Source organism: Oncorhynchus nerka, linkage group LG28 (genome assembly GCF_034236695.1).
Source record: "Oncorhynchus nerka isolate Pitt River linkage group LG28, Oner_Uvic_2.0, whole genome shotgun sequence".
Lineage (NCBI taxonomy): Eukaryota > Metazoa > Chordata > Actinopteri > Salmoniformes > Salmonidae > Oncorhynchus > Oncorhynchus nerka.
In genome coordinates, this window is record NC_088423.1 from 34239414 (window position 1) to 34264171 (window position 24758).

At 39.3% G+C, this 24758-nt stretch overlaps 1 protein-coding gene across 1 annotated transcript in view; it reads left to right on the plus strand.

The window, feature by feature from the left end:
* The window catches only part of LOC115113161 (pro-neuregulin-3, membrane-bound isoform), a 518264-nt gene that overhangs the window by 286580 nt on the left and 206926 nt on the right, over positions 1 to 24758 (plus strand). Inside the window, exon 2 of the mRNA XM_029640470.2 lies at positions 7288 to 7417. Coding sequence (XP_029496330.2) covers positions 7288 to 7417 — 130 coding nt within the window. The remainder of the gene's footprint in view (positions 1 to 7287; positions 7418 to 24758) is intronic.

Here is a 24758-nt window from a genome sequence, read left to right on the forward strand (position 1 = left end):
ACAGGTTATTCCTGCTATAAAAAGTATTTCACTGCAGGAGACCTTGTATCCTGTTTGGTTTGTTGTCCTAGTTCCTTCTATGTTGTTGTTGCTCTCTGTTCCTTGGTCGATCAATACTCAGCGACCTTCACTATCAGTCAGCTTGCCAAGCAATGCACTCTGGGGGAACGTTACTTTGAAGGACACTATTACCATGGCGCCCACAGGATCTCATCCCTTAACCTCCTCCAACACATCCTCACACAACACTTACACACTCCCAGAAAAAAAACAGAAATCGAGACTGAAGGATGCAACAGAGAGCATAAGGTCAATTTCTCACCTTAGAAAGCACAATGTCCTAAATTGTCCTTCCCATCCTGCCATCATGACATCACTCTGCCTCAATCATTAGCACAGTGACATACTGTAGAGTAACTTTAGAGCAGGAGCTGGGCCTTTCGCTAAAGGGGAAAACAAATAGGAAGCAAGAGTGGAAATCTGTGTTATCCATGACCTAGTAGTGGTGTATTGATCTGATGGGAGGGACTCTCCTCAGATTTCCCAGATGTTGCCTGGGTTCCTCTAAGATTGACAGGCAGCTGTCTCATGAAACCATCTGCCCTTGAATGCCCAACTTTCTTACAAAGAGTCGTGACATCTCCATAATTCATTACAAAGATAGAAAAAAACTGCAGAACTGCCATCATTCTTGGCAGTTTGAGATGCTGAATACCCAACAAGCCAAGTATAAAATTAAAAGGTCTATTTTGATTAAAACAGTAGAGGCTCTCAAGTGTGCTTCATGGATGTTGGTTACTTAAGCAATAGAATAGTGCTGCAATGGAGAGCAGCTGTTTTACGGGCTCCTGACCACTATATTGTGTGTTTTCTTGCACCGTTCTTAACTATTTTTGTATATAATGTTTACGCCATCGTTTCAGATGACGTAAAATAGCTTCTGGACATCTGAACAGCATTCACTAACCTCGATTTGGATGAAGATACCCATACACTTCTAGACATTATGCTAATGGTAGTTAGCATTGGCTCGTGAAACTTCCTCTAACTTCCTTCATACTGGACACAAAAACATAAACATGGTATCCATGAGTTCAACCGACTCTGGGGAAGTAGATAAAGGGCATCATTGCCAAAAGCCCAAAGTATCCTTTTAACAACAGCTGGTGCTCAATCTCTAAAATTAAGGATGTCTCGAAGTTCTGCTCGCCTGTGTTAGAATACCGAATGATAAGCTGTAGACCATACTATTTACCATACTTTTACCAAGAAAGTTTTCATTTATATTTTTTGTAGCTGTCAATTTACCACCACAAACTGATGCTGGCACTAAGACCCCACTCAATGAGCTGTACAGGGCCATAAGCAAACAAGAAAATGCTCATCCAGAAGCCACGCTCCTAATGGCTGGTGACTTTAATGCAGGAAAACTGAAATCCATCTTATCTCATTTCTACCAGCATGTCAAGTGTTACTCCACACACAGAAATGCATACAAAGCTCTCCTTGGAAAATCTGATTGTAACTTTATCCTCCTGATTCCTGCTTACAAGAAAAAATTCAAACAGGAAGTACCAGTGAAGCGCTAAATACCGAAGTGGTCTGATGAAGCGGATGCTAAGCTACAGGACTGTTTTGGTAGCACAGACTGTCCTGGGATTATTCTAATGGCATTGAGGAGTTTATCACATCAGTTACCGGCTTCATTAATAAGTGCATTGACGATGGCGTCCCCACAATGACACTTACGATCTGCCTATTGAAGTGAGCCTACAAGACTAGCTAAATGTCTTCTATGAGTGCTTTGAGGCAAGCAACACTGAACCATGCATGAGAGCACCATCTGTTTCTGACAACTGTGTGATCACGCTCTCCGCAGAGCCAGACGGATTACCAGGATGTGTACTGAGAGCATGCGCTGACCAGCTGGTGTGTTTTCACTGACCTTTTCAACCACTCCCTGACCCAAACTGTAATATCTGTATTACCAGTCAAAGGTTTGGACACACCTACTCATTCCAGGGGTTTTCTTTAGTTTTACTATGTTCTACATTGTAGAATAATAGTGAATAGATCAAAACTATGAAATAACAAACATCGAATCATGTTGTAACCAAAAAAGTGTTAAACAAATCAAAATAGTTTTTATTTTGAGATTCTTCAAAGTAGCCACACTTTGCCTTGATGACAGCTTTGCAAACTCTTGGCATTCTCTCAACCAGCTTCACTTGGAATACTTTTACAACAGTCTGGAAGGAGTTCCCACATATGCTGAGCACTTGTTGGCTGCTTTTCATTTACTCTGTGGTCCAAATCATCCCAAACCATCTCAATTGGGTTGTGGTTGGGTGATTGTGGAGGCCAGGTCATCTGATGCAGCACTCCATCACTCTCAGTCTTGGTCAAATTGTATAAATAAAGAAAAACCCTTGAATGAGTAGGCGTGTCCAAACTTTTGACTGGTACTGTACATGTTTCAAGCAGACCACCATAGTCCCTGTGCGCCAATGTAGCCTGTCTAAATGACTACCGCTCCATAGCACTCACATATGTATTCATGAAATACTTTGAAAGGCTGGTTATGGCTCAAATCAACACCATCATCCCAGACACCCCGGACCCACTCCAATTCGCATACCGCCTCAACAGATCCACAGATGACGCAATCTCTATTGCGCTCCACACTGCCCTTTCCATCCTGGACAAGAGGAACCCATACTTAAGAATACTGTTTATTATCTGTCACTTTATTCCTAGTTTATTCCTAGTTAAGGCTCCCGAGTAGCACAGCGGTCTAAGGCACTGCATCTCAGTGCAAGACGTTTCATTACAGTACCTGGTTTGACTCCAGGCTGTATCACATCTGGCCGTGATTGGGCGGCGCACAATTGGCCCGGTAGGCTGTCATTGTAAATAAGAATTGGTTCTTAACTGACCTGCCTAGTTAAATAAAGGTTACATATCTACCTCAATTACCTTGTAGCCCTGCACATTGACTCTGTACTGGTAACCCCGTGTATGTAGCCAAGTTATCGTTACTCATGTGCATTTATTAGTACTTTTATTATTACGTGTTTTACTTTCTATTATTTCTCTATTTGTATTTCTCTCATTATTATTGGGAAGAGTCCTTAAACATTTCACTGTTAGTCCAGGGGTTATTAAACCTTTTCAGCCTGGGACCCAAATTAGAAATGCAGTGTTTGTCTGGGACCCAAGTTTACGAAAACATGTGACTATACGTAAATATCGGTACATTTCATTGCCTTTACTGTATGCCCATGAAGAAATGCAACATAGACAAATAACAGTTAAATGAACTACCCATATAATTAGCTACTCATGTTTATTTGTCCCCACTAAAAACACTCTTACGTATGTGTCTAGGTTGGAACTGTTGCTGTTAAAATACAATACATCATTTTAATTCTGAACTGATTGATCACATCACACAGACTTAGAGTGGCTTGCAAAAGTACCTGGATTTCATGTAATGGACATACACAAAATAGTCCAAATTGGTAAAATGAAAAAAATAACTTTTTTCAAAATATTCTAAAAAATAAAATATGGAAAAGAGGTGTGTGCAATCTAAGTGTCACATGATCTGTCACATGATCTCAGTATATATACACCTGTTTCGAAAGGCCCCAGAGTCTGCAACACCACGAATCAAGAGGGACCACCAAACAAGCGGTACTATGAAGACCAAGCAGCTCTCCAAACAGGTCAGGAACAAAGTTGTAGAGAAGCACAGATCAGGGTTGGGTTATAAAATAATATACAAAACTTTGAACATCCCACGAAGCACCATTAAATCCATTATAAAAATGGAAAGAATAGGGCACCACAACCAACCTGCCAAGAGAGGGCCGCCCACCAAAACTCACGGACCAGGCAAGGAGGGCATTAATCAGAGAGGCACCAAAGAGACCAAAGATAACCCTGAAGGAGCTGCAAAGCTCCATAGCTGTGAATGGATTATCTGTCCATAGGACCACTTCAAGCCATACACTCCACAGAGCTGGGCTTTACGACAGAGAGGACAGAAAAAAATAAGCAAACATGTTTGGTGTTCGCCAAAAGGCATGTTGGATACTCCCCAAACATATGGTGTTGAGTGTTTATGTAATGTTGAGTTGCCTCTCTTGTCGTGATGTGTGTTTTGTCCTATATTTTTTATTTTTAATCCCAGCCCCTGTCCCAGCAGGAGGCTTTTTGCCTTTTGGTAGTCCGTCATTGTAAATAAGAATTTAATCATACTGTAGAAATGATTGTTGAAAACAAGTCTAGGTTGGAACTGTTGCTGTTAAAATGCAATACATATTTTTATTCTGAACTGGAATAAACTGATTGATCACATCACACAGATGTAGACCATAAAACACACACACACACACACACACACACACACACACACACACACACACACACACACACACACACACACACACACACACACACACACACACACATACAGTCTCAGTTCTGGTCTCAGTTTCTGACAGTGCAACCCTGAGGTCATGCTCAGCATTGAGTCTGTTTCTGTACTTGTTTCTTAACCAAAATTTCAACTTATAAATCCATGTAAATGCACTGGAGTTACAAATCTCTGGAGCTAATTTATATCTTTAGTCCGGCAATTCATTGTCAGTTGATAGCAGACCTAGGTTAAGATAGTATTTGTTTTCTTTCAATTACTTTCACTGCGCTTGATTGTGATTGTGTGGCTCTATATAACCAATGAATTTGTCCCAAAAGTGCAAAACCCACCCATATCGCACTTCAGGCAGCCTTAAACACTCAACGTATTTGAAACAAAACAACTCCAAAGGCTATAGCTCATCACATCAGGTCTGGTTGATAAAGGAAAGGAGTGAAGGAGTTGAGTTGAGGCAGGCAGTAGTGAAGCAAACAATGGTGGTAATTAGACATTAGGGTCCGAGGTCAAATCATCTGTTCCTGTATTTTGCACGAGTTTTCGAGGGGTCACAAATACAGTCAAGTCAAATTCTGCTGTTGTTCTATGGGAGAAGGAGTAAAACAGGGTCGATTCAGAAAGGGCTGTCATTAACACTGAAGAAAGCTTATAAAGACAGCCAGCATACATATCCATGTCCTTTTAAAAGCAATGCTTTGGTGGTGCTTCAACATCATGGTGACCGTCTGTCCCCTGGGCCTTGCCTGAGAGTCCTTTCCATTGGCTCTGGTTGTGTTATACTTGGATTCCCTGGCGTAAAAAGAGATTTTAATAGGGGGTGAAGAGCACTTCCCTTTTGTGGCAGCTATAGAGAGGCACTCTTACTAGAGATGTTCCCCTCTCCGTAACAAAACACCCAGTGAAATAAGCCCCAGTTCCTCTGGATGGCATACACTCTGCATGCAGAGAGACTCTCAACCAGAGGTCCACATAATCAAATGTGATCCGTCACATGCTTTCTAAACAACAGGTCTAGAACAGCCTTTATTAAAGAATGGGTCGAGGTGGGTCACAGACCTGTTAATGGTGGTTCGCGACGTGTCAGGGTACATTTAGAATTATTGCATTAATTACTGCAACTGCACTTTCTGTTCAGTGCGCTCTCTGCTAAGCAGCGGTGACTCTGCTCAGTTTGGCAGCTGCGAGAGTGGGTGGAAGATGCCCGTGTGTTTCATGGTTTAACAGATCTTTTTACTATGCGACCCACACGCTGCAATGCTGTTGTTCAGCAGCAGATGATGTGCTGTCAGCCACTGGCTTGTAATTCCCACTCGCCATCACTCACTGCTGTCATCAAATGGACTGAAGAAAGTGACAAGTTCTGACTGAGCTCAATTGTCATGAAACCAAATACAGCGATGAGTTTCTCTCTCTTGGTTTAATACAAACTTTGAGAAATAATGAGGAGTGCCCACAATGTGTTTTGTGCAGGGAAGTGCTTAGTAATTAGTCTCTCAAAACGAACAAATTAACTGACCAAACATCCACAGCATGACGGTAAACCCATGGAGCTCTTTCAGAACAGGGCAGAATGCTTCAGGAAACAGTGCTTCGACAGCGGAAAGTAAGTCAGCTAGCAAGGCATTTTTGTGATTTTATAACAGGAAATAAGGGAGCACCATCTCTCATAGTAGTCGATGTGAGTTTCCCTTTCAAACAATCCCCTTGTACACAGCCAATAGCTAGCTAGCTAACATTAGCCATTGAAGGACCATTGAGGCATGGTCTAGCATTTTAATAGGACTGTCATCAGTTAGGCAAAGTTGATATTCTCACTACACCGTAGGCTCTGTGTACACCAGGCTTGGTGTTATTAATCATTTTGAGGAGTCAAGTTCCCGAACACTGCAGACCTTCCAGTATTAATCAGAGCAGGACAGATTATCAGCATCCCTCATTCATCTTCTCTCAGTGATGTACCAGGAGCTAAGCAAACACTGGGCTTTGTATTAACTTTACATACAGTGTATTACAGCACATCCACAGTCACTTCTACAGTAATGAAACCTGCAAAGGAGACTAATAGGAAAACACTGACATGGCTGCTCCTGCTGCAGCAGTGCAGGGTGTGGTCTTACTGTGCATTTCTGGGGAATTTGTTGGGAGTTTTATTTGATTGAGGTTTTTTCAGTTCTTAGAGTACCTTTTTGAGTCTTACATGTTGCTTACTACTTAGTCGTAGATCGGCATAACAAATATACAGTGCCTTGCGAAAGTATTCTGCCCCCTTGAACTTTGCGACCTTTTGCCACATTTCAGGCTTCAAACATAAAGATATAAAACTGTATTTTTTTGTGAAGAATCAACAACAAGTGGGACTATCACAGTGCAGGTGCATTTATACGGAGACTTGATTACACACAGGTGGATTGTATTTATCATCATTAGTCATTTAGGTCAACATTGGATCATTCAGAGATCCTCACTGAACTTCTGGAGAGTTTGATGCACTGAAAGTAAAGGGGCTGAATAATTTTGCACGCCCAATTTTTCAGTTTTTGATATGTTAAAAAAGTTTGAAATATCCAATAAATGTCGTTCCACTTCATGATTGTGTCCCACTTGTTGTTGATTCTTCACAAAAAAATACAGTTTTATATCTTTATGTTTGAAGCCTGAAATGTGGCAAAAGGTCGCAAAGTTCAAGGGGGCCGAATACTTTCGCAAGGCACTGTATGTCTTATCGTTTTGATTTGAATATGAACTTATGAAATGTGTTCCTTGTTATTTTCTAACTAACATTATCTCTTTCTTTTTTCTCTCTTTCTCCATCTCCCTTTTCTGTAATTTCAATCTTTTCTCTGCAGCGTCACCCACCATTCCTCAAATGCGCTCAGAGCATTTCAAGCAATGTCATGTGAAGGACCTGGCCTACTGCTTGAATGATGGAGAATGCTTTGTCATCGAGACGCTGAGTGGCCCACACAAACATTGCAGGTAAGACGACTGTGTATGTGTGTGTGAAAGAGGCTTAAAGATGCACTCTCAAACTTTTGTATAAATTCAGCCAGTAGTTTTGAAAATGGTGCTCAGACCAAAAAATGGTCCCTGTTTGTTGTGTACTATTTCAGCCAATCGTGTACTATGTCATCCATTTCGTGTGATATGATTTTGCAATTTGTATGATATCGTACGTATTTTGCAATTCATGTGCAATATGAATATGTTCTGAATTTGTTATGCTTAACAGAGTGCATCTTTAACAGAGGAAAGATTGAAAGAGTCTACTGTTATTGACAGATAGTAACAGTATTCTGTCAGGCAGTTAGTTTGATGGTGACTCTACCAGTTAACCCGCTGTGGTGCACAGAGTTGATTTTCTGTCGGATTTAAAGTGTCAGTTTTACAGAAGTTTGTCCCCACAGGGTGGTCTTAGTAAAATTGACTGTAATCTTGTGCAACACTTGTGATTAAAAGATTGACGTCCTAGACCTATTGTGCAGTTCAGTGAAGACATTTCTGAGTGATTAATGCAGTAGGTTCTTTACAAGTTACCCACCCCAAGGTACAATGGAGTAGAGGAATTAATAAATTAATAATCCTAACCAATGAGCCAAGAAACCACGAGACCAAGTGTCCTCGTTTGAACGGTGGTAATTGGTGAAGTAGTTTTAGTCGTCCTACTTATTTGACTACTTAGCCTGTTCAAACACTGAGCCTCTCTAATTGCGTCCTCGAACAAACTCCTTCCAAATCATAATCTGAGGACTTCCAGTCGGCTGGCTGTTCAAAGACTTCTGTTATGTAGCCTCACTCTGGAAGGACCAGGGCACTGAAGGCCTGATGTTTTAATGCTGAGTAGTGGTAAATGCGTCAGCCATGGAATTCTGTGAAAGTATGTGTAACTCTGTTTGGTTGGTCAGATGGATGACAGACACAGGACTTGCTTTCGGGTCTTACAGTATTTATTCCTGGAAGACAGACACAACGTATGAATGTTTTCATACATGCACAAGGGTCACTGCAAACATGACAGGATCGCCAGCATAGGAATAGCTTTAGATTTGTATATTTTTATTATATAATTAAAACTGTAGAATGTTCTTTACATATTAACATTAATACATAATCCACAATACACATTTAAACAAATTATCGTATAGTTTTAGTACAATATAAATCCAATTAAATTCTATCCAATTAAAGTTGAAGGCAATTTCTACATTTTATAAACAATTCAATTACATTCAACCAGAATTCCAAATCAGAACGACTGCGTTGCTTTGCATTGAGAGTGAGAGAGTAATCGGGAGCTCTGCTGGAGAACCAACAAGCATGCACAACATACTGAATAACACATATTAAAACATACCTGGAAGACAGACACAATGTGTGAATGTCTTCACACATGCCCAGGGGGTCACTGCAAACGTGACAGGATCTGGATTTGTAAAATAAAATAAAACATTTACTTTTCATAAATCACATCGAAGAGAATCTAAGGGAGCAGTGTATTTTTTTTTACCTATTATTTTGGTCATACTGAGACCAAGGTCTCTTTTACAGATGAGCACTGAATTACAGAAATGACAGAAAATACACACATCAATTTTAATACAAAATACAAATAGAAAGAACAACATGGTCATAAAAAAATGAACACATTCATCAGTAATAATTTCCTCAATCAGCCTTCTGAATTGCCATAGTGGCACCAAAACATCAAATGTAAGAACATTTTGAAGATTTTTCCACAAATAAGATGCAAGAAAACTAAAAGCTGATTGATCTAACTCAGTAGAGATCAAAGGAATTTACAGAGACCAGGTGTGGCAACTCGTATGTCTAAAGTTTAGTAAAGATGTTAGGTACATTGGGACTTTTTGTAAAATGGCTTTATAAATGAAAACATAGCAATCTAATAACATGCATGTCTTCAAAGAGGGCCAAACAACTTTCTGGTAGAGAATGAAGTGATGAATACTAAAATGTTTTGTTTAGGAGAGTGCTACTCTATAATTATTTGACTTGGGTCTAATCTTACCTCAGGTATGGCCCCGTCCTCTACAATTCTGAGAACAATTCTGAGAACTGCAACTTTAAGTTTATTTTCAAGACCAATCAAGTGGTGGTTGTTCTTTGTGTGTGGCCTGTTGCCGTGGCAACACAGTCTGAAAGGACTGCTGGAGTCTTTTTGAGGCTGAGGTTGCATTGCAGGCTGCTTGGCCTTGAACAAATTGATACAAGCGGACAGAAAAGGCTGGAAAAATTAATTCTTCACACCAGATGGGTGTTAGGTTCCTCCGCAAAGAACCTGGATTGTCTTTGCTAGTTCTATGAGGCATATGGGATGAGGCATAGTTATCAAAGAAAGTTACTATTTGGCTTGCGGTGGATGTCCCTTGGCCCTAAATGTATAAAACATCCTTTGCATCAAACAGAAATGCAGCTCTTTTGACGGTGTTGTGGATTATACTGGGCAGTGATTAGAAATATGATTTATATGACACAATAAGTGAGAGAGGGCTGATGTGATTGTTGGGAACATAGCAGAACATGGTTGGTTGTTATAAGCCTTAGAAATGAAAGCACTCTCAACATTTTTATTTTCCATTTATTTAACTATTCAAATAAGTTTAAGAACAAATTCTTATTTTCAATGATTGCTTAGGAACAGTGGGTTAACTGCCTTTGTTAGGGGCAGAAAAACAGATTTTATTTTACCTTGTCCGCTCAGGGATTCAATCTTCCAACCTTTCGGATACTAGTCCAATGCTCTAACCACTAGGCTACCTGTCACCACAACAATCAGGTATATAGTCATGGTTTCCGGTAAAATGTCAGAACTATGAAATAATCAGCCAGGTCACCCATGATTTTGGGGCAGCAGATCACCCAGTGGTTAGAGCATTGGGCCAGTAACCAAAAGGTTGCTGGATCGAATCCCTGAGCTGACAAGGTAAAAATCAGTTGTTCTGCCCCTGAACAAGGCATCTAACCCACTGTTCCCCGGTAAGCCATTGTTGTAAGTAAGAATTTGTTCTTAACTGACTTGCCTTGTAAAATCTTGGTTAAGTAAATAAAAAAATATTAAGATACAAGTCAGTATTAGATGTCGATCCATGTCTGAGGATGATGTGGAAACTGTCCACTAGGGGCAACAGACAGCGACGTTACCTTCAAGTAACATCCCAAGCTGTTAACCAACAATGCAGTTTTAAGAGAAATAAGAGTTTAGAAAATATTTAGTAATAAACAAAAGTTTTAAAAAAGTAACACAATAAAATAACAATAACTACATTTACATTACATTTAAGTCATTTAGCAGACGCTCTTATCCAGAGCGACTTACAAACTAGGCCATATACAGGGGGTACCGGTACCGAGTCAATGTGTGGGGGTACAGGTTAGTCGAGGTATTTGAGGCATTGAGGTACTGTATTTACATGTAAGTAGGGATAAAGTTACTATGCATAGATAATTAACAGCGAGTAGCAGCAGCATAAAAAGGGGGTCAATGCAAATCATTTGTTTAGCAGTCTTATGGCTTGGGTGTAGAAGCTGTTAAGGAGCCTTTTAGTTTTCGGATTTGTGAGGGCATTGTGGACTGGGATGGTGGATGGGCAAAAAAGTGTATGTTTGAATCCAGCGCGAAAATATATACAGTATATATATTTTTTTATTTTAAGCATATGCCAAACCTTAACCCTTACCTTAACCATTTGGAGTTAATGCCTAAACTTAACCCTTACCTTAAAAATGTGGAGTTAATGCGTAAACTTAACCTTAAACACTTCGAAATTTGAAGTTTTGAACAATTTCGAAATTGGACTTTTGAGAAACATGGATTAACATCTAATTCTGATTTGAGTCTGTGAGAGCTTTTTGGAAATAATAATACCGTTTCAGTTTCATCTCTCTACGTTGTTAATGATGCCTCGTCTAACTGCAGGGGTAAGGGCATATCATTCAATAATCTCCAGGCAAAAGCCTCAGCAGAGTGAGAGGCTATCAGTGATAAAACACTGCAGTGCATCTGAAAGGGAAGAATTCTGAGAATGTATTTTCTTTTGGCATGCTTTGAGGTAAAATGTAAATAAAATCATCAACAAAGAATGACAAGTCTCACATGAAACATTGGATCGATGCATGTTTAATTCAATTTGAGTTTACACAGAATTGAGACTAATCATCAATCATTGTATTAACGGGGAGAAATTGATGTTATTCCAGATGCAGTTTGTCTCAGAATGCATAATTTTTTTATGTTCAGATGAATCTTGATCCTCTGCTCAACGATTTTCCATAGAATCATAAATCGTGAATCAACTCCCTTTCCCTACAAAGTCTCAAAGTAGCTAAAACCTGCCTCCCAAACTATTAATTCAGTTTATCAAATCACTGTTTAATACTCTTAGTAAACAATGACGTTGTTTGTTTACCTGAGGGTACTCCCTAACAGAAACATACAATAGCGTCTTGCTTTGGGCAACATGCTATCAAAACATTTGTGTTCATCTAAACACTAAATTAGTCAGTGCTGTTATATAAAAATAAATCTGCATAACAAAACCCCAAGGCACTCACTGGAGAATATACACTTACACATGGCTATTTGGAGTTCAGTGGTCTATGTTGATTATGGTAATTATAGCACTGGATTTTCTTTCAAATTACCCCTTTGATTTGAGTTAAGTACTGCAATTGTATTTTTTTTTTGCAATTCAGTTTTAAAAAATATACATATATATTTGGGTTTTAAACAATACAAACGTATACTGTATACAAAGACAATAGGCAACTTAACAATTCACAAATACAGATACATTAAACTAGAGATGAGGTCTGCTGGGACTGCCCAACCTTCAACATTAAGAAAAAAGATGAGTAAAGACAAAGACACCAACACAGACTTACATGCATTTCAAATCAAATCAAATTTTATTTGTCACATACACATGGTTAGCAGATGTTAATGCGAGTGTAGCGAAATGCTTGATTTCAACAAACCTTGATGACATCATACACCATATTCATACCCATATTGTTTCTCAAAATAAAAACAAATCCATTTTTGTTCATCCTTTGGACATTTCTATTGCTTGTAATACCTAATGCCATATGGCTTCAAATTGTACTATTTTGTTTCTTTCTGTAGCCCACATTTTTTCAATACAAGATTTTTGCAGGCTAATGTTTTGTTTTGAAGATCACTTCTGGTTGCGTAGGTAGCTTCTGTTTTACTCTCTATTTCTGTTACTTTTTCTCTCTCTATCGCTTTCTCTCTCTTCCTCTACATCCCCCCCCTCTCTCTCCCCCCCATCTCCCTGTATTCTAATACAAATATATCCCTAATTGTGTCAGCCAGGCCAGGTTTGGTCTTCCCAGAGAGACACAGGGCTTGAACACACTACCACATTTATTTATTCTATCTGTTGGGCAGGAATTCAATTTATTTTTGCAACCGACTGTAAGGGCCTCCATCTAGTTAGTAACAAGGGGACGTTAAGCCTTTCCTCGCCGTTGTGGCAATGGAGAAAGGCAATCCCAGCTGTCACTGTGCGGAAGTGCAGGTTGGAAACGAGAGCTGAGATCCATGCAAAGCCCCTGTCAATATTATTGAGACTGAGATGCCTTGCACACAGCTGGGGATGTTTGCTTCTCCCTGGTGGAATAAGGGTGTTATCTGAAATGACTATGAAACTCCTTATGGAACTGTCAGTCCTGACTTTGACAATGAGATTCGCAAAAGCATAAACAAATCTGGGGACAGGCTAATAATTTAGATCAATGCCTATTAGATTGCCTCATCATGCCATTTGTTAGTGATTGATCAGTTGCACTGAGGAATAGCAGTAGTCTGGCAGTAGTCTGGTGTTTTGGGCTTAGACAAAATAACTAGGCCTACTACTACTTAGAGTTCTAATTGCTCATGTTCGACTGATGTGGGGAACTGGAATGGTGGTGGTGTTGAGGAGTTTGTGTCCATGATGAAAGGGCTGCGAATATCAATTTCCCAGAGCTAGTCATTTGAAGCCTTTAGTTTAATAGTTGGTCAAATAGTTGGTGCATTGTGAAGGTTTATTTCCAAGACATATCCTATGCCCTGAGGAGGTCCTATAAGGTTTTTCACTGTGGGCAGCCTCTTAACTTCTTGACGCTACCTATCCCGTTAGTGGGATAATTGTCATCAACAACCACTGAATTGCAGAGCGCCACATTCAAATAATTTTACAAAAATATTTATATTCATGAAATCACAAGTGCAATATAGCAAAACACAGCTTAGCATTTTGTTAATCCATCTGTCGTGTCAGATTTTGAAAACATGCTTTACAGCGAAAGCAATCCAAGCGTTTCTGTAAGTTTATCGATCACTAGACAAAACATTATGAACACCTAGCATCAAAGTGGCTTGGTCACGAAAATCAGAAAATCAATTAAATTAAACGCTTACCTTTGATGATCTTCAGATGTTTTCACTCACGAGAATCCCAGTTAGACAATAAATGTTCCTATTGTTCCATAAAGATTATGTTTATATCCAAAATACCTCCGTTTGTTTGGCGCGTTATGTTCAGAAATCCACAGGCTCGAGCGGTCACGAGAACCAGACGAAAATTCCAAATAGTATCCGTAATGTCTACAGAAACATGTCAAACATTTTATAATCCATCCTCAGGTTGTTTTAAAATATATAATCGATAATCGATCAACCGGCACTGTCTTTTTCAGTAGGAGAGGGAGAGACGATGGCTGTCCAAGCTCTGTTGCGCAAGCAAAACTCATGCGAAACCTGATGCGATGTTATCTTTCTCGCTCATTCTTCAAAATAAAAGCCTGAAACTATGTCTAAAGACTGTTGACACCTTGAGGAAGCGATAGGGAAAGGAATCTGGTTGATATCCCTTTGAATTGAGCGAAGGCAGGCTTTGGAACATGGAGCTTTCAAAATACAAGCCACTTCCTGGTTTGATTTTCCTCAGGTTTCACCTGCAATATCAGTTCTGTTATACTCACAGACAAGATTTTGAAACTTTAGAGAGTTTTTATCCTAATCTGTCAATTATATGCATATTCTAGCATATGGGCCTGAGAAACAGGCCGTTTACATTGGCAACGTTATTTTTCCAAACATAAAATAGTGCCCCCTAGCTGAAAGAGGTTAAAGTGGCAATTTGCAGTTGCTGCATCCATTTTTTGACTTTTTAAGCATTTATTCTTGAAGAATATAACTTATAAATGCCTCATGAGCTTCGTTCAACTGTCGTACCCCGTCAGAACCCGAAATCTATTTTAGTCATTTAGCAGATGCTCTTGTCCAAAGCGACTTACAGTTAGTGCATTCATCTTAAAACCTCTTGGCGCACCGATCCCTTTAGCGGGATCATTTTCGTCAACATCCGCTGAATTGCAGAGCGCCAAATTCAAATTAAATTACTAAAAATATTTAATTTTCATGAAATCACAAGTGCGATATACCAAAACACAGCTTAGCTTGTTGTTAATCCACCTGGCATGTCAGATTTCAAAAAAGCTTTCAAAAAAGCTTTACAGCAAAAGCAAACCAAGCGTATGTGAGGATAGCTCTCAGTAGACAAAACATTACAAACAGCTAGCAGCAAAGTAGATTGGTCACGAAAGTCAGAAAAGCAATAGAATTAATTGCTTACCTTTGATGATCTTCGGATGTTTGCACTCACGAGACTCCCAGTTACACAATAAATGTTTGTTTGGTTCGATAAAGATTATTTTTATATCCAAAATCTTCCATTTGGTTGGTGCATTTTCTTGAGTAATCCACAGGCTCGTGCAGGTCACGACGGGCAGACGAAAATTCTAAATAGTATCCATAAAGTTTGTAGAGACATGTCAAACATTTTTTTTATAATCAACCCTCAGGTTGTTTTTACAATAAATAATCGATAATATTTCAACCGGACAGTAGCCTTTTCAATACAAGAGAGAAAGAAAAGGTCTTGTTCCTGTGTTGCGCGCATGAACAAATCTGGGGACACCTAGCTATCCACTGACGCAATGTGATCATTTTCGCTAATTTTTCAAAATAAAAGCCTGAAACTATGTCTAAAGACTGTTCACACCCTGTGGAAGCCATAGGGAAAGGAATCTGGTTGATATCCCTTTAAATGGAGGATAGGCTTGCAATGGAACAGAGTAGTTTCAGAAAAACAGCACTTCCTGGTTGGATTTTCCTCATGTTTTCGCCTGCAATATCAGTTCTGTTTTTCTCACAGACAATATTTTGACAGTTTTGGAAACTTTAGAGTGTTTTCTATCCTAATCTGCCAATTCTAGCTCCTGGGCCTGAAAAATAGACATTTTACTTTGGGAACGTTTTTTATCCAAACATCAAAATACTGCTCCCTTGCTTCAAGAGGTTTTAATTAAGATACTGTAGCTAGGTGGGACAACCACATATCACATTTTCCTCAATAAGGTAGCTATCAGCGAGGTCAGAGCTAGTAAGGGGGAGGGGCGGAATCAAGTGTTAGAGTTAGTTTACAAACAGCTTTTTTTCTCCATTGTTCATAAACAAACACTGTATAGCCTCAGACCATGGTTTAAACAAAAGGTTGATATCATGGATGGTCAGTCCATATCTCTGTATATTAATTTGAGAGTGGTTACATTCATTCAGATCCATCCCTCAGCTTTTAACAAAAAAAGAGGTGGGGTGGCCATTATTGTTTCAGCTGGAAATTGCCCCTTTAAGCCCCAAAATGTCCTTGTTTGACCTGCATTCTCTATCAGATGGTGAGGTAGTTTTTTCAGAGGTAGTTTGGGCTCCTTTCAGTCATGTGCGACTGCATTTTCCCCTTGGTCTTGATTGACATTTGCATTAGATAAAAAGCAGAGTAACTCTTGCAGCGAACTGCTGTTCCAGAAAACACCAAAGTTCAAAGAGTACAGGGGGAAGGGGAGGGAAGGAAAGCAGATGTGTTCAGATCTTCCTTCCTTATGGTTTTCTGACTGTGGCACCTCATAGCAAACTGAGAGACACAAATAGACACAAAAATGGATTCAGTTCCATTTCTCCCAACATTTCTACCCTCCCACTTGCCATAACCCTGGAATTGATGCCAGGCCAGAGGACGTTGAGTGAAGCTGCTGCCTTTCAATATATAACCTCTCTTTCCCTCATCTGATAATTTCCACAGCTCCTGAGTACCCACAATGCACCTGAGCACAGGTACATCAGATACTGTATATGGAGGGGGACAATTGTATTATCTGGTATATTGTTTTTGACACCCTGTGATTTCATATACTCAGCCGTGATGGTGAAGCCTTGGGGATAAAGGTTGTGTTGTGTAGATTGATCCCAAGTGTGTGTGTGCCATGTACGGTAAACAAACAGCAGATCCATTCTGCTCCCTGTTGTCTGTATCTCAGGTGCCTAAAAAACCCATCTGCTTTAGTAAAAAATGGAAATATCTCCCCACTTTATCCTGCCTGCATTGAATACCATCAGCGTGTGAAATTGATTGTGTATCAGTGGGGTTCACACGAGCCCTCTCTGTGAATAATGAGTGCCTCTGATGCAGATGCATGTTTTCGAGGTTGGAGAAAATTAGGATAAGAGTCCAAATATTGTATCTAGACAGAGAGTCTGCTAATGAACCCCCACAGATGTGATTAAGGACATTCACTATGCCAGCAAAATGGAAGAGGGAGAGATGACCGGGATGGGAATAGACAGATAGAGGAGAGGGAGGGGAGGATCAGCTTTCTCTGTGTTTTGATTTAGGTATGGTAATGCTTGCAGAGCATATGCTCATAGCCTTGAATATCAGAAGCACCTGATTAAATCAAATTCAATTATTGCTCATTAAAGACCTGGTGTTCACTTGCCAATTTTAATCAGCGTTCTGCACAAGGTTAGATCAACACACTCCAGTGTGATGAGTCATACCTTTTTCAAATTATCTTTATTGCCAATGCTTATTTGAATTTAAAAGGATAGTTTGTGATTTTGACAATGAGTCAGATGAACTTGTGGATACCATTTTTATGTATCTGCGTACAGTATGAAGTAAGTGGCTGACTAGCATTAGAGCAATTGCTATCTAGCGTTAGCACAATGACTGGAAGTCTGTAGTCATTGTACTAACACTAGTTTACATTGGCATGCGAAACTACCTTTAACTTCCTTCATACTTGGACGCAGATACATAACAATTGTAATCATGAGTTCATCTGACTTTATCTACTTCCCCAGAGTCAGATGAACTCGTGGTTACAATTTTTATGTATCTGTGTCTAAGTATGAAGGAAGTTAAAGGTAGTTTTGCAAGCCAGTCATTGTGCTAATACTAAACTCTCCCATTAACACCTCTACTGGGGCCCATTCTCTGAGTGAACTTGTTTCATTATACACTCTTAGAAAAAAGGTGTTATCTAGAACCTGAAATGTTTCTTCAGCTGTCCCTATAGCAGAACCCTTTGAGGAACCCGTTTTGGACCCAGGTATAACCCTTTTGTTTCCCGGTAGAACCCTTTCCTCAGAGGGTTCTACAGCGCATTCGTAAAGTATTCAGACCCTTTGGCTTTTTCAAAATGTTGTTACATTGCAGCCATATTCTAAAATTGATTTTTTTAAATCCCTCATCAATCTAAACACAATACCCCATAATAACAAAACAAAACAGGTTTACTCAGTACTTTGTTGAACGACCTTTGGCAACGATTACAGCCTCTAGTCTTCTTGGTATGACGCTACAAGCTTCGCACACCTGTAATGTCATGGAATTATTATAATCAAAAGAAAGACTTTTAGATTTTCTCAAATCCATCAAACTTTATAAATAATTATTGCAATTATGGAGCATTATTGGTCACCCAATGGTGATTGTCAAAAGCCCAAATAAGCAGCTACAACTCTTTATAGTCCTCCTGAGTCTCCGTGACTAAAAACAGATGTGTAAAATTATACACGGGTACATTGTGCTCTCATAGCAACAGACAGCAAGATTTACAGGGTGACAAATCTACGTCTCTAGGTCATTTACTAATTGAATCCTACAGATAAAGAACCATATATGTGACAATTTTTCCATTTTAAGATAATCAGTTATTTTTACATTATTAATGTGTGTACCACATTAGGTGTTTTATGGTTGACAAATAATTCACCATACCCATATCTTCCAACAACAATTTATATTTTTGGGTTATTTCAAAAAATACTTTTTTTATTGTTGTTTTAATTTTTAGAATGTGGAAGAAGAGTATATGTGACATTTTGCATGATTCTTGTAAGATGTCCTTTTTTAACACCTGATATGATGTTTTAAGTACTTTCAAGTACGGATGCCCTTCATGTAAATAACTTAAATGCAATATGTCGTTAATTCATTTGTATGGAGGTTCATTTAAAGGTGGTCTATCAACTTTAGCACTGATGACTTTTCTTAAAAGTTGAGTCATGAAATCTTAGTCTCATTTAAAATGAAGCCCTCAATGTGAACATACCATATAACTACAAAACAATTATTATGCACACATTCAATCTCTGGCCTGCTTGCTGTACATGGTATTTGAAGGTTTGTTTCCGTCGTTTGTATCTTCAGGTTTACGTCTCCGTTTCACCTCATGCTGCAATAAAAATTGACAATGATGAATTCAGAATTTAATATACTGTAGCACATTCAGGATATTGCTTGATCAGGACCTCCATCTTTCACACACTCCCAATCTATACACAGAATGAGTTTGGATTGCACCATTGTGTAACACTACACTTTTAGAGTTAACGTTAATGTACGTATCATTACTGTCAAAGTTAAACTATGCAAGTGTTCAATATAGCTTTTATAATAATAGGCGTTTTGTCTTATTTCTAACCTGTTCTAAGCCAGAGAGAATCAACGCTTGTTGTTTCTCGTATGGGACAGTGTAGAAACTGTTGAACAGATGCAGCTTGCGCTCATCAGTCAATTTTCCACAATCATTTCTGCACGTCGTGGAACACGCTCTTCCCTGCAGGATACAGTGCAACTAGCTACTGTAGCCATGTCGAATCATCTGGTGGATGGAGAAAAAGTAGCTAGCTATGTTTCTTCTATAATCTAGCAATAACATTTGTAACGATAATGTATGAGTTAGTAGCCAACGAACTTTAGCTAATATGTTTTCTCTATAGTTACAAATGAGACAACCCACAACATACATGTTAGTTACTGTACTCTATAGCTAGCTAGCTTGATTGTTTGATATACGGTTCTTCCACATACCTCTTTTGGACAGCTTTTCCCAGTTTTTTCTTGACCCTTACGATTTGTATAGGGTTTTCCCACATCCCGTAAGATCTTCCTTTGCCTGTCTTTCCATTCTTTTAGTTTTGTTTTACGTTTCTTTCCCACATTTCTGCGATTGTCATCAGCAACAGAAAGGTTGTGCGCTTGTCCGTCCATTCTGAGTGGTGCACGTAAACGGTTATTCCACGAGAGCCTATCTTTAAATTTAAAATGATTGTTAATTAGCGCGTGGAAAGTTTGTGAAACCGGTTCACTATAGAAAAAGGGTGTCCAATAATGATTTTTCATGTATATCTCTTCTTTTTTTTAAATGTCACATATATGGTTCTTCGTCTGTAGGATTCAATTGTTTATACAGAAATACTAATGTAACATAGGACACTAGGTCCTTTTCTCAAATTTTGAAGTCCAGTGTTCATCTGCGATGTGGGAGAAAAAAACTGGAGGGAAGGTTTGCCTGGCACTGGCAGACAGGCCAACATTTCACACATACACTAATCATGGAATGGAAAGCAGTCTTTGGGTTTTATCACCAAGACATCGTAAATCAACTGTTGGAGTTAAGCCTCAGAGGCTCCTCTCAGAAGAACAGACAGGGTGTGAAAGTACTACTATAACAATACATTCTAATATAAAGTAATGTGAATTACATGACGTTGTAATTTCCACCACAGTATCTGGGGAGTTTCTCCCATTCTTCTCTGCAGATCCTCTTATGTGAGAAGCGTTGCTGCGTAGCTATTTTCAGTTCTCTCCAGCGATACTCGATCTGTTTCAAGTCCGGGCTCTGGCTGGGCCTCTCAAGGACATTCAGATACTTGTCCCGAAGCCACTCCTGCACTGTCTTGGCTGTGTACTTAGGATCGTTGTCCTGTTGGAAGGTGAACCTTTGCCCCAGCCTGAGGTCCTGAGCGCTCTGGAGCAGGTTTCATCAAGGATCTCTCTATACTTTGCTCTGTTCATCTTTCCCACGTTCCTCCAGACATGATGCTTGGCATGACTCTGAATCAAAGAGTTCAATCTTTGTTTCATCAGACCAGAGAATTTTGTTTCTCATGGTCTGATAGTCTTTAGGTGCCTTTGGCAAACTATAAGTGGGCTGTCATGTGCCTTTTACTTAAGAGTGGCTTCTGTCTGGCCACTCTACCATAAAGGCCTGATTGGTGGAGTGCTGCAGAGATGGTTGTCCTTCTGGAAGGTTCTGTCATCTCCACAGAGTAACTCTTTAGCTCTGTCAGAGTGACCATCGGGTTCTTGGTCACCTCCCTGACCAAGATCCTTCTCCCCCGATTGCTCAGTTTGGACAGGCGGCCAGTACTAGGAAGAGTCTTGATGATTTCAATCTTCTTACATTTAAGAATGCTGGAGGCCACTGTGTTCGCAGGGACCTTCAATGCTGTATAAATATTTTGATACCCTTCCCCAGATCTGTTCCTTCAACATAATCCGGTCTCGGAGGTTTGACCTTCTTTGACCTCATGGCTTGGTTTTTGCTCTGAAATGCACTGTCAAATGTTGGACCTTATATAAACAGGTGTGTGCCTTTCCAAATCATGTATAATCAGTTGAATTTACCAGAAACATCTCAAGGATGATCAATGGAAACAGGATGCACCTGAGCTCAATTTCGAGCCTCATAGCAAAGGGTCTGAATACTTACAGTTGAAGTCGGAAGTTTACATACACCTTAGCCAAATACATTTAAACTCAGTTTTTCACAATTCCTGACATTTAATCCTAGCAGAAATTCCCTGTCTTAGGTCAGTTAGGATCACTTTACTTTACCACTTTATTTTAAGAATGTGAAATGTCTGAATAATAGTAGAGAGAATGATTCATTTCAGCTTTTATTTCTTTCATCACATTCCCAGTGGGTCAGAAGTTTACATACACTGAATTAGTATTTGGTAACATTGCCTTTCAATTGTTTAACTTGGGTCAAAAGTTTCGGGTAGCCTTCCGCAAGCTTCCCACAATAAGATGGGTAACTTTTGGCCCATTCCTCCTGACAGGTTGACAAGCTGTTTAAAGGCACATTCAACTTAGTGTATGTAAACTTCTGACCTACTGGAATTGTGATAGAGTGAAATATAAGTGTAAACAATTGTTGGAGAAATTACTTGTGTCATGGACAAAGTAGATGTCCTAACTGACTTGCCAAAACTATCATTTGTTGTTGAGTGGTTGATAAACGAGTTTTAATGACTCCAACCGAAGTGTATGTAAACTTCCGACTTCAACTGTACATACACAAACACAACAAATAAAAAGATGAGAAAGAGCACCAGAGAGGAGAAAATGAAAACTTGAGTCCATTAGTTTTTATTATTAGTCTCAGACAAACAGCGGACACATTAAATGTTTTATTATCCACATTGTGGAGGTCATTTGAAAGTGTCTTGTGCCTTTCATTTATGGGTTGTATAATGTTGGGCGGCTACAGATGTTAAGAGTTATAGAAGTTGTTTAGAACAAACTCTCACAGATACACTCTAAGCAGGGCTTAACCTGGGCTAAATCACCAGTCAAGGTCCGTGGATATCAAAATCAAATCAAATACATTTTTGACAGGCTTTTTTCCCAGGTTATCTTTTCCAGGGATTTAAAATGTATATATAGGCATATGTTTTGCTCTTCGATTTATTTTCTCACCTCACAAGATCCCTATTTCTATTGTTTGGGCTTTATTGATGAATAGATCCATCATTCTGTGTTTCTGAGTCTTCATCTCCCTCTCCTCTCTACCCTTGAGGTCGCAACCCACCCCTCCCCAGATAGCATATGCACATATGATAAACCACGGATATCCTTTTATAGAATTACAGTAAATTAGCTTTAAAAATGCTACATTCTTTCAGCCTCATAAAAAATTATTTAGTCAGCCACCAATTGTGCAAGTTCTCCCACTTAAAAAGATGAGAGAGGCCTGTAATTGTCATCATAGGTACACTTCAACTATGACCGCCAAAAGAGAAAACAAAATCCAGAAAATCACATTGTATGATTTTTAATGAATTTATTTGCAAATTATGGTGGAAAATAAGTATTTGGTCAATAACAAAAGTTTATCTCAATACTTTGTTAATACCCTTTGTTGGCAATGACAGAGGTCAAGCGTTTTCTGTAAGTCTTCACAAGGTTTTCACACACTGTTGCTGGTATTTTGGCCCATTCCTCCATGCAGATATCCTCTAGAGCAGTGATGTTTTGGGGCTGTTGCTGGGCAACACGGACTTTCAACTCCCTCCAAAGATTTTCTATGGGGTTGAGATCTGGAGACTAGCTAGGCCACTCCAGGACCTTGAAATGCTTCTTACGAAGCCACTCCTTCGTTGCCCGGGCGGTGTTTGGGATCATTGTCATGCTGAAAGACACGTTTCATCTTCAATGCCCTTGCAGATGGAAGGAGGTTTTAATTCAAAATCTCACGATACATAGCCCCATTCATTTTGACCCCACGTGGTGAGATCTTGCGTGGAGCCCCAGATCGAGGGAGATTATCAGTGGTCTTGTATGTCTTCCATTTCCTAATAATTGTTCCCACAGTTGATTTCTTCAAACCAAGCTGCTTACCTATTGCAGATTCAGTGTTCCCAACCTGGTGCAGGTCTACAATTTTGTTTCTGGTGTCCTTTGACAGCTCTTTGGTCTTGGCTGTTTGAGGTTGTGGACAGGTGTCTTTTATACCGATAACAAGTTCAAACAGGTGCCATTAATACAGGTAACGAGTGGAGAACAGAGGAGCCTCTTAAAGAAGAAGTTACATGTCTGTGACAGGTCTGAGCCAGAAATCTTGCTTGTGTGTAGGTGACCAAATACTTATTTTCCACCATAATTTGCAAATACAATGTGATTTTCCAGATAGTTTTTCTCATTTTATCTGTCATAGTTGAAGTGTACCTATGATGAAAATGACAGGCCTCTCTCATCTTTTTAAGTGGGAGAACTTGTACAATTGGTGGCTGACTAAATACTTTTTTGCCCCACTGTATATCCATTTCCAGAAACGTTGGTAATTTAAGCTTTTATTGTTTAAAGAATTTATGAGAGAGAGTGCTGTTTTTTTTCACTATGTAATAATGGCATGGGGTTGTTCAATAACAGACATGTATTTGTTTGAAATCTATCACTTGATGGTTTCATTTCAGAGAGACAAATAATCATGTTTTTTTTTGCAAAACGCTATGTACAGTGGCAAGAAAAAGTATGTGACCCCTTTGGAATTACCTGGATTTATGCATAAATTGGTAATCAAATTTGATCTGATCTTCATCTAAGTCACAACAATAGACAAACGTAGTGTGCTTAAACTAATACCACACAAATTACTCTATTGTTCTTGTCTATATTGAATACATAATGTGAACCCCTAGTCTAATGACTTCTCCAAAAGCTCATTTGGAGTCAGTCGTCAGCTAGCCTGGATTCCAATCAATGAGACGAGATTGGAGATGTTGGTTAGAGCTGCCTTGCCCTATAAAAACCACTCACAAAATTTGAGTTTGCTATTCACAAGAATCATTGCCTGATGTGAAGAACCATGCCATGAACAAAGTAGATCTCAGAAGACCTAAGATTAAGAATTGTTGAATTGCGTAACGCTGGAAAGGTTTACAAATTATCTCTAAAAGCCTGGATGTTTATCACTCCACGGTAAGATAAATTGTCTATAAATGGAGAAAGTCCCTAGGAGTGGCTGTCCTGCAAAGATGACTGCAAGAGCACAGCGCATAATTCTCAATGAGGTTGAAAAGAATCCTAGAGTGTCAGCTAAAGACTTAAAGAAATCTCTGGAACATGCTAACATCTCTGTTGACGAGTCTATGGTACGTAAAACACTAAACAAGAATGGTGTCCATGGCAGGACACCACGGGAAGAAGCCACAGCTGTCAAAAAAAAACATTGCTGCACATATGAAATTTGCAATAGTGCACCTGGATGTTCCACAGCGCTACTGGCAAAATATTCTGTGGACAGATGAAACTACAGTTGAGTTGTTTGGAAGGAACACACAACACTATGTGTGGAGAAAAAAAGTCACAGCACACCAACATCAAAA